We start from the raw sequence: 15,669 nt of genomic DNA on the forward strand, positions 1-15,669 counted from the left end.
AATCCAGGAGAGGACCTGCCCTCTAATTCCCTGACTGTGGAGTTTTCTCAGCAGCCTTTGGTGAGGGACCATGTCAAATGCCTTCTGAAAGTCCATATATATATATATATAATGTCCACGGGTTCTCCCGCATCCACCTGCCTGTTGACCTTTTCAAAGAATTCTAAAAGGTTCCTGAGGCAAGACTTACCCTTACAGAAACTAATCTGATTCTCCCTCAGTAAGGCTTGTACATCTATGTCAGTGTTTCTCAAACTGTGGGTCAGGACCCACTAGGTGGTCACAGGCCAATTTCAGGTGGGTCCCCATTCATTTCAATACCTTATTTTTAATATATTAGACTTGATGCTACCATGGTACGTGACTGCATTTGGGGAAATATTACAGACCTGTACTTCTAACAAGCTACTATGTATATTCTTTAAGAATGATCATAAATGGGACTTACTCCTCGGTAAGTATGGTTAGGATTGCAGCCTAGGATAGTTTAAAAATTTTCCTGCTTGATGATGTCACTTCTGGTCATGACAGCACTTCTGGTGGGTCCTGACAGATTCTCATTCTAAAAAGTGGGTCCTGGTGCTAAATGTGTGAGAACAACTGGTCTATGTGTTTTAAGATTTTCTCTTTGATGAGGCATCCCACCATCTTACCTGGAACAGATGTTAGGCTGACTGGCCTATGTTGTGATAGCCATTAAATTGGCTTAAGTTTGCTTCAAAAGCGAGACAAATTAATGGTGGACATCTAGCATATCTATCACATAATCTACCTCCAGGTTATGAGGCAGTACATAAATCTTTGAATCCCATTTTAGGAGAGGGGTATGCCCTCACCTTGTGCTTCTGGGCTTCTCAGAAGTTCACTCTGGGAAACAGAATGCAAGATTAGATAGGCCTATTGCCTAATCTAGCAGGGCTCTTCTTAGGTTATCCATGCAGAACCACTAGTTTAATAAGTTTGTTTAAAAATCACACTAGGCTGAAGTATCTTCAAGTTTATTATGAAAAATTACTTTATGGCACTTAACAGCAGAAATAATCACATGGCTTTGCAATCAGAAGAAAAAGATTTGAAAGCCTAGAACTTCAATTATTTTTCATATTAAAAGCCCTTTATTACATTTAACTGAAGAGCTTTTATCAATTTTGGTTGTAATTTCTCAAAGCTCATCTTATTCTTTTCTGTTTTACATTCTTTAAATAGAATTATAGTTTCAGTGTACTAATCAAGTTAATTATGACCATTGGGTAATAACAGAACATAATACTAAATGCAGCAGGTTTATTTTATAAGTTTTCATTATTTTTCTTACAAATATTGAATAATTTACATGGCATTATCAAAAGTATTACAATTTATAAAAGAAAGTATATGAATGAAAACTCAAGACATCTCATATGCCACAGTGTGAGACAAAATAAAAAAAGCAGAACATTGGAGCACCATTTAATATGTAATTAAAAAAAGTTTACTAAATACCAAAATGCTTTAACAAGTTATATTATTTCCAATGGCGGCTCATTAATATAAATGAAAAACAAAAAGCTGAATCCACACTACTTCTCTGAAAGGATGGGTCTGGGGTGCAGTTTCAAAAATCTTACAAAAAATAAATTACTTTCTAAGTTATGCACATGCAATTCTCATTGAACAAAAAATATACACATGCCAAAGATGTGTAAAGTAGGTTAAAAGGAAAGGAAGTAACGTGAAAATCATTCAACAAGGATTAAAATGCTGTGCTGTGTCAAAGGTCCCCTAGTAATACCTGATGTAACTTTTGATGCAAGACTACAGCAAATCTATCATCAGATCCAGCAGCCAGTATTATTCCAAGTGAAATCAATGTCCAGGAAAAAAATAAAGAATGCTCTGGAGTGACTTTTCTCTGCAGATTTTTTGAACTCATTAAAGAGACTAATATGCCCAGTCTTAGTACACGGAAAAAATGACTTATTTTGGAAACAAAGAATTGAACAAATACAGTTCAAGAAGACAGATATATACAAACATACATATTTTACAGACTATGATCCTAAACTTTGGTTACATAAAGTGCAATTCAGCCCTGTATTTTTCATTATTGTACATAACCACATTTTACAGCTTAGGCTCCCTGCATTTCTTTAAATACAGTATACGATCCACAGTTTTGCTAATAATGGGCTCAGTTGTTTTTTTAATTACCTACATAAATTGATTCCAATCATATGTACCTCATGAATAAACCAGTTGTTCACTAACGACCAAGGTTGCCACCCAATAGCTGCAAGCAGTAAAAGGATGCATGATTTGCAATGACAAAGCACTAGGTGGTGAAGCCTCCTTACTTCTCCCTGCCTGCAACTTTTCCTGCTGCAGCTGCCTCCCTCCAAGCCACTATTCCCTCTGCTAGGTTCCTCAGACATGCATTTTTTGTATCCCAGGAAAATGCAGATGAGAGGAGAGAGGTTTCATTGGAAAAGTGGGAAAGGTTAAGTGCTCCCTCCCTCTCTGAAACTTCTCTGCTGCAATCCTGCTTTCTCCCTGCTGCTCCACAGCTCTTCAATAGCAACCCAGGTTCCCAGGCTCATGGCTGCCACCAAAAGTCTAGCTTGGCCCTCAGTACCACTAAATCAAATGCATCATATTTATAAGCTGCTAGAAACCATTTAGCTTCTGAAGTACAGTAATTGCACACAAATCATGTTTTATTCCATTATATTTAATATATAGGTCTTGCAAGCAAGGGTAAACTCAGACATGCTCTAATTTTCTCTGTGCATGTGCAGAGAACTTCCACTCCCACCACACAGAGGCATATGGCTGAGAGCATGAGACATCAACAGTGATATGTCACTAAAAAGCAGCTTAAAGAAAACTATGGCAGGAGATATGGTGAGTACATCCGAATCCACCACATCTTTAACTTCTCTCATAGCTTTTGCTGTATGAAGTTTTCAAGTTTTATTATAATACATGCTGTACACTCCATCACTCTCATAGCAACTTCAGATGTGAACCTGTCATTTGGAATCTGGGGAAAAGGAAGTAGGTCTGGGTAGCGAGTTTTTAAGCTATCCACTCCATATGCTTCCAGCGTGTGAACATCATTCGTAAGACCTTCAAGTTGTTGGCTATATTCCTCTATTTTTTGTGCTAGGGCTGTTGGTTTCACATCTTTATCTGACTTACCCCTTACTGCATAGTCAGCAGCAATCAAGGCTAGCTTGGTAGACAAGTAACATTTAAAGCACACCCATTCATTGGCATTTTTATGAAGGTCATTTCTTGCAGCTGAGAAATTTGCTCTCGCTTGTCTCAACCACCTACGTGCCTCAACAGGATTTCCAACTGACTTGAATGTAGGTGGCACAAAAAACCGTTGGGAATATGAAGAACCAGTAGAAGATGGATGTTTATCTTTGGACTGTTGCCTTTCAGATTTATGACTTGTTGCTTCCTGATTCCATGAAGTGTAAAATCTTTGAAATGAAAATTTATCCGATTGAAACCGTGAAGCTGAAGATGCAAATGTTCTTCTAGATGCCCTATCTGCATTTTGATCTATAAAAGCTTGTTTTTCCAACCTGTTGATCTCATTTTGTAAGTGTTTGAAAACTTCATTGGCTATATCAAGGTTCTCTGCATTTTTGTCTGGGTGCCACTTAAGATACAGCCTCCTTATAATCTTTTTCCTTTCAGATTCTGGAAGCTTCCAAGCTTGTTCCACCACTGATGTTACTTCCCTTAAAATTTCTGACAGAGAATTTGCTTTAATTTTCTTGGGAGAATGATGTTTAGATGATGATGAGGAGGAGGATTTGTGACTCTCCCTTCCAGGAAAAAGAGGAGGAATTGTCCTCTGTCCATGTGCTGGAAATTCTGTAGGACTTGTTGGAGTAGATGGTGCACTGTCCCTGCTCTGAGAACTCTCATCAGGCCTTGAGAATTTGTACAGATCAAGAGAGCTTACTATTTTGTATTCACTGTATCCAATATCAATCTGATAAATCTTACCTAGGAAACTGGAATTTTCATCATCTTCCCTTTCTACTTCTTGCACAATGATAGCATAAGTATAGGTAGGATGGTATGATCCATATATATCACCACCTTCAGCATCAACAAGGTAACCAACATATTCACCAGGATAAAAAACATTCATTGGATCCATGAGAAGAGTGTAATGGATTTCAGCGGGAATAGGAGTGCCAGGCATAGGTAGCTCAAGTTTTGATGGTTCTGACGAGTCATACTTCACACCTAAGCTGTCAAGCTTCTCACTTATTCTATAAATATCATTGCAGCCCAACATTGCAATTAAATAGGAAGTATCAGAAATCAGATTATCAGTTGCAGATTTCAGCGTCATTGCTAATGCCAGAAGGAAATTGATGTCTTTGCTGTCCGAGTGTTGTATATAGAGTAGTATCACTGCATTTCCATATCTCTTTAAAAAAGCAAATGTTTCACTTCTACTGTTAGCAATAGGAGCAAAGCCTTTAACCCTTAGTGTTGTTTGCAACTTCTCAAAACAAGAGACTTTCAAACCTTCTCTCAAGGCTTTACAAAGTCTTATGGCTTTTTCTTCATTGGCTAAGAATGCATTGTCATTTTCATGTTTCATAATTCTAATGAGTCCTGTGATGAACTGTTCAGAAGACAGTAGTAACTGGAGCCTTCCCTGAAGAGAACAGAGAGCTCCAAATTGACAAATTTTAGGTGACTCTTCATCCAATTGCTCCTCAAGAATACTACTCAGAAGACGTGGTCGCAGTTTCTGAGGAAATAACATTATTAGTTTAGTGTGAAAACCATGGTCTTTTCCTAAGTAACACTGGCTAAGGTCAACCAGCATTTGCACACCAATGTTACCTTGTATTCTACTTTTGTAATGTGGGGCATCATCAAAAACAAGGATGCTTGATTTTACCAATCGACCATCTTGGCTGGGAAGGTAAAGAGCCAGATCTCGCACATTCTCAAGGTCATTTCTAACCTTAACAGAATCGTTCTGAAGGCTTTTAAACAGGCCAGAAACAACCCTCTTAACGGTACGCATTTCATTAGGATCAAGCTGTTTCCCATCAGAGTTCTTGAATATACGACTCAAAACTTCCACATACTGCTTTGTTGAAATAACATCTTCAGTTCCCAAGTGTTTAAACAATTGGTGGAAGGTACCAAGTTCTAATGGTAGCTTGTAGAGGTAAGGTTTAAAATCAGATTCATACTCCAGATTTATCACAACTTCCTCGGGCTTCAACAGCTTCCAACCTTCTTCAACCATCACAAAAGCAACTCCTCGAAGCTGAAACCTGAATTCTCTTTTCTCTGTACTAAGAAATTCATAGATGCTCCTTAGGACCTTAACTCTTGTTTTTACCATATCCTCATCCAAAGTTGTTATATTGCATATATTTCTGCAGTTATTTATTACTTTATCCAGAGGAGGATCCAAATTGACATTCAGCATAGTCAAAACTTGTTCAAGTTGTTCTTGTGGACCAAGAGTGCTTCCTTCTTGTTCTTTGATACTTAAAGGTGTTGCTTTCTCTGGAAGGATAGGACATGACGTCCACAGAAGCTGCAAAACATCAGTCTGTTTGAATTTAGGATTTACTTGAGCTCCGCTGAACTTTATAAGGGGAAGTGTTCCATTAATCTCTTGATACTGTGGATGGAATCTGACAATTTCTGCAGGAGCACGTTCAGGACACAAGAATGCAATTAAAGATAATTCTTTAAGGAAACTTCCACAGAACAAATCGCTTCTTTCTTGAAATATATGGTGAAGGAGGACGTCCACAGTATTCTGCAGTGTATCCTTAGTCCAGTTTTCAGTGTTGGCTCTCATACTAATCTCTTTAGCAAACTGCAACAACTGTTGCTGAGAAATAACATATTTCAGTCCCATATTTCGAAGAAATGCTACCCATGATGCAAGGAAGGCAGCACGATTCTTGGGTTTTGTGAGCTGCTCCAATTTCTTAAAGAAATCTTGAGGAATGAATAGTTTTTCAGGCAGCATAACTTCAAACACTTTTACAGTCCTGTCATAAAAATGCTTTGCAGGCTTCAGTCTATTACATGCATCATGAATTATCAAAAAGCTCTCCAACTTTTCAAACAGCTGTTCCTTTATTTCTAATGATTCTTCAATAGCAGAAAGCCTGTTCTTTAAGTAAATAAGATGTTCTAGTTTTGCATCATAAGACAGACTTTCAATTTTTGGTAAAAGGTGCTTCAAATAAACTTCAAGGTCATCTACTGGAACGCAGCCAAGCACAGTATACAAGTCTTTTAAATGGATTTTCTCTTCAAGAAAGGCAGCTGAAGTTGACTGTGCCCACTTATCTACTTCAACTGATGGGATGCTTCTTGTGAGTACATAACATGCTCCACATTTTGAAATGCTTATGTATCGTCCACTGATAGATTTATAGCATGGGAGGGACTTCAAAATTTTAATGTCCTCCTGGGATGTCAAGTGAGTCAGGTTGCAATTAAAGTACATCAAGAGAGCTTCAAAGTCATTTTCAGCTAATTTTTCAGTCTTAAATGTTGAGGTCTGGATCATGTAATGTATAGCTCTTAGAATGCTTGAAGGGTTATCTATGTTTGCTGTATGTCCTGACAACAGGGGCATTAGAGCATTGTCTTTGGAACAAATTTTGTTCAAAGCAAGTTGAATACAACCAGTTTTCATTAAAGCATGAAAAACTTTATCAGTCTGAGAATTTGGGAAGAGAGCTATATGCATAAGACTGAGAGGAAGCAAGACTTCACAGTCTGGTACAACAAGCTGATTGGAGGAGACTGTAAATTTTGTACCTGGTAGCAACGCCCAGTCCTTCACAGTATCAACAACATCATCAAATGTGGGTTTTGAATCTTCCTGGTCATCTTTGGCATTTACAGATTCACTGATAAAATGCCATGTATTCTTAAGCCAGGATTCACTTGCAAAATTCTCCTTCCACTTCATACAACCTCTGGCTTTGTATTCTCTTGGCAACACCGATGACAACAGATCAGCAAAGCTGGTGATATCAAACACTTTAGCTACATTGCATTTAAGTAAGATACTGCTGTACCGCAAATAGAGTGTGTTCATGAACAGATCTTTACGAGACGGAATTAGTTCATGATAAGTTGTTAAAAACTTTGGGCGCTTTGAATCAAAAACTTGCAACACACTGTCAAGTGTAATGAGCAAAGGTAATCCTTCAATGTTGATTTCATTTTCTTCTGCATCTTTGAAACAATAGTCAACAAGAAGTTTTAGGTTGTGGAAAAGTTTTAAATTTGTCTGCTGAAGCCGACAAGGCAGCTTCCCAATGTGGCAATTTGAATCTGGAGAAGAAAATGTCATTAAAAATGAGCGGACATCAGCAGGAGTCACATAAGTCACAGGAATGCCAGCATCTACAAGGCAGTAGAAAAGATTTGCAGTTTCATCACAGCTATAGATTAAGTTGAAGCCAATTTCCAGAAGAAGATGTTTGAGCCTATATACATTTTCTGCAACTGTTTTACGTGTTGTAATGTTGTACTCTACATTTTTAAGGTGCTGCAATTCATCTTGCAACAAATTGTCAAAGAATGGTCGAGATTTGTTTGAGGTAGACATATTAACCCAAGTTATGATAATTGCAGAATGTAAATCAGAGCCATCAATGTTTGGAGCACGCACAACAGGCAAGAGTCGCTTTACCTCCTCATGAATGCAACTGTAAACGGCTTTCACCAAGCAATACCAATCAGGCTGCAGATCAAGTCTGTTCGCCGGGAAAAAGGAAAGAAACTTTTTCAAGGTGTCTTTCACAATATGCATAGATGCATTTTGTAAGACTGATACCATTGGATCGGTCCCTTGAAAGTAACGTTTTTTCAGCTGAATCAGAAGTTCAACATAGGCTGGTGCAATCAGTGCTGTCATTAGACTATTATTCCAGTCACTTCGTACTCCAACTCCATTATCATCACGCCACAGATTTCGTCTGGCAGAGTCCAAGGCAAAGTGTCCGTTCACATGAAACGGTAATCCAGTTTCTAAAGATAATGGTAAGAAACAAAATGCCCTATGGGGTTTTTTGTAGTTGTGAGTAATGCAAGCGGCAACTCCCCCTCGTGGAAAAAGGGTAATATCCTCATTCTTATGAGCCGATACAACACTTTTAGACACCTTCTCCATCGCTGAAAAACCTGATCTATTGCAAATTAACCAGGTTGTGAGGTTACCTTCAGAGTCTTCCGTATCCATGGTGTAAGTGATTTGTTGCACAGGTATCTCACTAAGCTGCTTCTTCTTAGTTACACTGTCAATTACAGAGGCATGGAACTGCTTTCGTTTCAGTCTATCGCCATCAGTTACTTTGCCTGTTACAGAATATAACACATTAAGTGCTCCTGTTGTTTTCTCTATTTCACAAATAGAAATTTTTTCCATGTGGTTCAAAAACATCAACAGTTCTGCTCCATCTGTACGCAGCTTATCCAGAAGATTCTGCACCATTCTGTCTGAACATGGCACTTGGGAAATTTCTGAAGCTTTTGCCATTTCTCCATTTCGCAGTGGAAACCTAAACATAGTGCAGTTTTCTAGCTTAAAGTGATCGCCTAAATAGAGATCCAGGACATCTGAGAACTGTGTTCTGAAATCAGCATCCAAGTCTCTAAACATACGACCAGGGCTAAGTGATGTTGCACCTGGAGCATATCTAGCATGAGGATCAAAAATGCAAAGTATATCATTACCAGAAATAAAAGAAGGACAATCAGTTATGTGATACACAGAATTAAATCCTATCCCATATTGACCAGTTTTATAGGGATTGCCTTCTTTAGTGCCTTTTCCAAGGTTCTGAATTCCTCTGATATCATCTTCAGTAAAAGGCTGATTGTTGAAGACACACAGTGCAGGCCCTTGAAGCGGTGACCATTTTTCATCAAATATTCTATCAACTGGATGTTGCCGAGGGTCAAACACAAAGCAGACTTCTGTAGCTTTTGCATCATCAGCATTCTGAAGGAGCTCTTTCAGCATTTCTTTTTCTGATGGATATGCATTAAGTATACTTTTAATTCTGCCTGTCAATTTTTCTTTCTGTCCAAACTCAGTCCCAAGAGCAGTGAAGCAGATGTTAGATGCATATCTTTCTAATGCTTTATGTCGTTTTGGTACAGCCCCAAGCTTTACTGCTACTTCCCTAGGAATGTCAGCATGGCAGTACTTCACAGTTGTGTCTTTCACTTTTATCCAAGGACAGTCATTGTAGCACAAAGAATTAGCAGGCAAGAGAGCAAGGTGAGTATCTGGTAATAAAATCTCACCATACTTTTTTTCACAAAGCTCTTGCTTCTTTTCTCGAATGAGACTCCAAATTCCTTCACTGATGATTCTCCTACAAAGTTGAAAATTCTCTTCAGTCAGGGGTTTGGTTCCTCTTTCCTGATTGACTGACTCAAGAACTAGAGCAAAATCTTCTACTGCAAAGCCATGACGCACACCCACACTTTCAAACAACTCACGAAAACTATTTCTATATTTATTAGAAAGCTGATGGAGATATGGTGCTGCCTCAAAGTTCAGATGAAAAGACACCTTTGTGGGGTCAACATAGCCATTTTCAACAAGAATAAAGCTCCTGTTTTTCAGTTCCTCAATAATGATTGCTTTTGTTGCTCCATTTTGCAGGAGTGCTTCATGGAGATATTTATAGCATGCATTGGTGATGTTTTCTTGATATAAAGTAATTCCATCAAATGACTTTGCAACTTCTTTCAACTGATCTATAACCATATTGACAGTTGGTTTCTTAAGCAAGCCTAAAAAATCTTTGACTGCCAATGAAATGTTCCCACAGCCTTTAAAAGAATGGGAATTTTCATTAAGAATTGGTTTTAAAAGGCAAACTATATCTTGGTGATCAGTAGTAAAAAGGTCAATTGCTGAAAACATTGTTTCAGGTTCATAATCAGTACCTTTCCAGTGCAGTGAGAAGCCTGCTGGTTTTGAGAGAAATGGAAGGAAAGGTATTGTTTGAAATTTTACAGCAAACTCTTTAGCTCTAGGATCTCTGTATTTAAGTTTTTCATCAATGAGACTTAATAATATGCTGCTTCTGAGACAAGCTGAAGCGTGATCAGTCTTGTTAATTTCTGCTACTGACTCTGCACGTTCCATCAGATCTTCCCATAAAATATCATCTTTAGCCATGCCTAACTGAACAAGTTTGACCAAAATCACTGGATTAAGGTAATCTTGGCTGGTGCCATGAGGAAATCGTCCATCTTTTTTATCATACAACTTTGCAACCCGGCCTTCAGGATGAATCAGTCTTGAAGGTTCCACCAGAGGATGTTCATTCAAAGAACAAGGAATACATGGAGTAACACAAAGAATTTCTGAGAACTCACTAACCTTTTCGCTAAGCAAATAGTGCATTAATGGATCACGGAGTTCAGCTTCAATCTCTTGAATATTTGGAAAAAACACTTCAGAAAAGAACTGTCTCTCTGAAAAAGTATTTTCTAGTAAGACCTGTTTGCATCCAGCTTCTTCAAAGCCTGCTTTCACCCAAGAAGGAAGGTCTACAGCACAGAGATTTTTTGAGCCAGATTTTTTTAAGTATTTGAGAAAAATCTTAAAAGCTGCAGATCCAATGTCTGGACGCTTCAACAGTGAATCATCTAAGAATCTCACATTCTTCATGGACACCCAAGAAGAACCATCAGAGAACACTCGGATACCTTCTTTTCCTTTCATGTGAGCTATGTCTTCATAAAATCCTTGACATACAACTGAAAAATCATCATGCACTAAGTCAGGATCAGGCCACACTGCACAGTAATTGTAATCTTCTAGCTCTCCACAGACTGCCATATTGCGTAAAACCACAAGAGCTTCCAGATAGGCTTTTACAATGACATGTCGCATGAACACTGTATTCCACCTTCCTTTCATATCAGTTTTCCATATTTCTTTTCTATTTGATGTAACAGCAAAAGAGCCATTGATGTGAACTGGCAAACCAGTTTTTATTCGAAGAGGTAAATAACAAAACACTTCTCCTAAGCTGCTGCATTTGGGTTTCACTTTCCATTTTTGATCTGGAGTTTCAGACAACATAACTCCTACTGAACCACATGGGACAAGTCCTAGCCTTCGCCCACTTTCATGTAATGAGAATTTTAAAGCCTCCCCTGTATCCATGCAAGAACAGATAAGCCATGTTGTAGCATCTACTGTTTTTTGTGGCAATTCATCAGCAGGTCTTTTTGTCTGTCCAGATTTTGCCATTTCAAAGAAAGAAGCTGTGTCATCTTCTGATCCTCTAAAAACTGGAGAATGCAAGTCAGCGATTCTCCTGAACACATGATGAAATTCTTCGACTACTATTTGCAATATACATGAGGACTTTGGTGATTCTGTAGGAAGCTTTCTAGTATTACTGTTGCAGGTTTTCATGAGTTTAGCAGCTTCCTTTAGAACACTTTCAACAGGGGTAGTTATTGCTTTGGACAAACACAGATTTTTTTTAATAGTCACTGTATCTTGTGCTGCACCAGGATTGCTTTCCTCTGTTTTCAAATACTTCAAAACCATAGAGTTTACACACTGAGTAAACATTATCAGTCTGTGCCCACAAATGCTAAACTCATCCACAAGAGAATAGATGTCTGCAGTATTGTAACAAGTAGTGCAAACTTCACTCACTTTAGACTCTTGCTGAGTTCTAAAAGAAAGTCTGAAAAGTGTCCCTTTGTAATGGTAAGGTGCCTCCACAGTCAATGGGAGCTGACAACCAAATACACCTATAAATGGTTTGAACTGATTAGGAAACTTTCTAAGCCTTTTCTGTTGTTTGCTCCAGTTAATCTTGATCCCAGGATTAGATTTATCTCTTATATGTTTACTGAGATGGCTGATGTTTGGATCAAACATGATCATAAATTCTCTGCTCATGATGATGGGAATATCCGTGATGTGATAAACAGAATTAAACCCCAAGCCAAATTTCCCAACTTTATCAACTTCTGCTCTTTTTAGAGACTCACCTAATCGAGTGATATTTAGAAAATCAGAGTCAGAAAATTCAGAATTGTTAAATGACCACAGAGCGGGCCCATGACAGGCTGCCATTCCTGGATCCAAAAGATTTTCCCTTATGTCATTATTTCTCCTCATGTCAATCAAAAAATGACATTCAGTTGCATTAGCATCATCAGCATTTTGAAGCAGCTCTTTGAAGATATCAGATACAGAAGGGTATTCTTCCAAAATGTTTTTAATTCTTACAGTAAGAGGCTCTCTTTGCCCAGACTGCTCAAATCCCATATTTTCTGGGTTAATCAATCTGGTACTGAGACACGGTACATTCAACCACTCTGCAGTTTTCATCGGTATGTCTTCATGAACCAAAATTATTGGCTCAACAGCATCCTCAAGCAAATCATTTAAGTCATCAACCTTGATATCACAGTAGCAACACTCATGAATTGGTTTCATTGCAAGTCTGTAAGGTTTTTTGCTGCAATATAGTGGGACAGGTGTATTTAGACTTGCAGGAATCTGATTGCTGTATAACCACCTTATAATATTCAACATAATTTGAAGATTTTGCTTACTCTCTTCTTCAGTGAGAGATTGTTCACTTTTGAGGTATATTTTCTGAATAACCATGGAAACATGGTCTGGTGTCAGCTGCTCAATGGACCCACAACATTTGAATAACTGATGGAATTTAGCCATAGTTTTTGGCACACTGTGCAGATATGGTTGTAGATCGAGATCATGTGCTGATTTTATCACTGCTTGCGAAAGTGAACAAAAGGTTTTACCAGTCCAAACCCAGGGAAACTTCAGAGCTTTAAAAGATTCTTTACCTTCATCTAAGTGATCATGCATGAAGCCATAAATCTCAAGCAAGATGTGCTGAAACTGATAGTAATCTTCATTGCTAAATTTTCTGGAACTATGCCAGTCTACTACTACTTTAAAATGTTTTAAAACCGATTTTATGCTAGGTTTGATGAAGATCCCTAATGCTTTTTCAACACTTGGTTGAACACCTTCCACAAGAGGAACAGAAGAACCTACTAAGGTTGCCTGAGATAAATCACACATTTCAGGTGGAGAACACAGATTACTGTGATCGCCCTTCCAAATTAATGAGCTTGGATAATTCGGAGGTCTTTCCTTGCATGCTGGAATCCATTTAATTTTTTTCAGCATTGCTTTCGTTTCAGGTGAATGCAGTAATGAGGAGTTTTTGTTCAAAACTGTTAACAAAGTTCTCGCTTTTCCTATAATGGCATCTTGATTTGTGCTATCGCAGTCCTTCAAGTTTTCAATGCTATGGGCGACACATAAAATGTCTCTTTCCTCTAAGTTGCCTTCACCTTTAAGACCTATTAATCTCAAAGAATGGAGAATATCTGCAGATGTTTTAAAAATAGCAGGGGGAAAGCAGTGTTGTTCCTCACCATAGAACAGATTTTGTAATACCTCCACTTCAGGATCAAATAGCTCAGCAGCTGATACAATCTTTTCTTCTGAAATGTGAATAAATTTTAGTGGCACTAGCCAATCCAGCACTTCTGCATTTTCATTTTTGAGGAAAGTCAGATTTTCCAGAATCCACAGCATAATTTTGGTGGCTTCTTCAGTACAATAAAAGCCACTTTCAATATCTTTTAAAATAAACTTCACACAATCGGTACTCTTTAGCTGTTCTACTTTCAATATGTTCACCAAGCGAATGGTCGCTTCATCACTGCTGTCAATTAATGAAACAGAGAACTTTATATCAGGTGGAAGTTTGGCAGTGTGATGAAGTACTTCAGAACCTTTCAATGCAGTAAAAGCAATTTCTTCAAGTTGTTGTCCAAATTGTTTAAATATTATTAGTTCATGAATGACTCTTCTCTCTTTTTCAGTAATATCAGTTAAACTAGCAAGGAAACTCCTAAGGGCATTTTTGTAGGACATGGGCAATGACGTAACTTGACTGGTCAATTTCTGTACAGAAAGCCTTTCTATTATCTGCAAAACTACACTCGGCAATGGGGCATGTAAATATTTTTTTAAAAGTGGATGTTGTATGGAAGGGTCTAGTTTCTTAAGCACAATCCCACCAAGTTGCTCAATGATGTCAGCTAAAAATTCTGGAAGCTGTGCTTCAGATCCATCATCTAGAATAATTGGTGATGGTGTCCTTAATCTAATAAGTTCTACTACCTCTTGATCTTTATCTAATAATGTCTTTGGAATAAGTGGCATATCATCAAATAAGGACAAGTCTTCAGAGAAATGCATATACAAGTTCTTCCATACCATTTTAATCCATGAAACAGGTGGATGTTTTTTATCTTCAGATAGTGGAAACCATTGCACTATGATCTCTCTACTAGGCCATGAAGTACTCATAATTTCTTTGATGAGCCGTGCAAAACGTTCGGGGTTCAGAAGCTGCAGCTGAGTGCATGGTCTTCCTGAAGTAAAAATAAAAGATAATACAATTAGGAATACTGTGGAAGAGCACTAAAGTTGCAATTGGAATAAAATAGGGCACAAAAGCTCAGCTTTTGGGGAGAGTTCAAAATTAATTAGGTTTCATACTCGAATTCATTGGTCTGAATCATATTACAAAATAGAATGGAATGAACTGCAGCTGGCCAATCTGATTACCAACAAGGATCACTGAGTGATATGCAAGATAGCTAAAAGACAATCTCCCTTTCTGACCAAGGATGCAATCCAAAGGCATCCATGGGCTGATGCAAGCCCCTTGTGTCGTCCCAGGAGGATTGCAAACGTGCCGTAAGGCACGTTTTCGTCTCCTCAGGAGGAAGCTGTGTCGGTGCACAAAGGTAGCTGCGTCAGCGCACAGATCTAGCCTCCATGGCGGCTTCCTCCACGTACCTTGCATCGGCTTGGATGTGCTAAAGCAAGGCTGTGAGGTAGGCGAGGTGGAGGCGGGAGGGAGGCATTCCTGGGCAGGGGGAGGGCAGGCGGCCCTGGGGGCGGGCCAGCAGCAGTTATGCTGGATCCCAACCCCTGTTCCCGGGGAGAACAGAGCATCATCAAGCCGCTTCACTCTCCTCTGACTTGGGCCACCTCAAGAGGTGGCCCAAGTCCGAGGAGACCTGTAGGGGCCAACAGCTCTTACCCAGAGGTAAGGGGAAATGTTTCCCCTTGCCTCTAGCTGAGCTGCTTATGGCCACTATCCTGGGCTGGATACAGCACAAACCTCCTGGCTTGCCTGTTCCAGTGCAGGGTAGGATTGCAACCCAAGTTGGATAACTGCCCTTTTAGGCATTTAGGTATAGGAAGATAAGGACATATGTCCTTATACGCCCCTGTAATGTGCTATGGCAAATACACCCCTGTGGTCTACTATGCCCTCACAGCTGGCCTGAATACCCTAGCAATTGGTTCTACTATCCTTAGTGTTACTTTTTTGCATTCAGTGCACACATATCTCTTAAAACTAAGGATAAAGGTATATTTTTAATATACAGGTTGAGTCTCATTATTCGCGAGGGTTCCATTCCTAGAACACACATGGATGGCAAAAATTGCATTCAAGCAAATCCATTTAAAAAACAATGTCCCTTTGCTAGGCGATTTAAAAACAGCCTTGTTGATTTTTGTGATGTAAGACAGTCATCAGGCAG

At 38.8% G+C, this 15,669-nt stretch overlaps 1 protein-coding gene across 3 annotated transcripts in view; it reads right to left on the reverse strand.

The window, feature by feature from the left end:
- Positions 1-984: 984 nt before the first annotated feature.
- The window catches only part of SACS (sacsin molecular chaperone), a 69,044-nt gene continuing 54,359 nt past the window's right edge, over positions 985-15,669 (reverse strand). For all 3 annotated transcript variants that reach the window (XM_066620800.1, XM_066620798.1, XM_066620799.1), the window contains one exon: positions 985-14,484. In XM_066620800.1, the coding sequence (XP_066476897.1) occupies positions 2,918-14,484 (11,567 nt within the window). In that variant the 3' untranslated portion in view covers positions 985-2,917. The remainder of the gene's footprint in view (positions 14,485-15,669) is intronic.

The sequence above is a fragment of the Tiliqua scincoides genome, chromosome 3, assembly GCF_035046505.1.
Source record: "Tiliqua scincoides isolate rTilSci1 chromosome 3, rTilSci1.hap2, whole genome shotgun sequence".
NCBI classification, from domain to species: Eukaryota; Metazoa; Chordata; class Lepidosauria; order Squamata; family Scincidae; genus Tiliqua; species Tiliqua scincoides.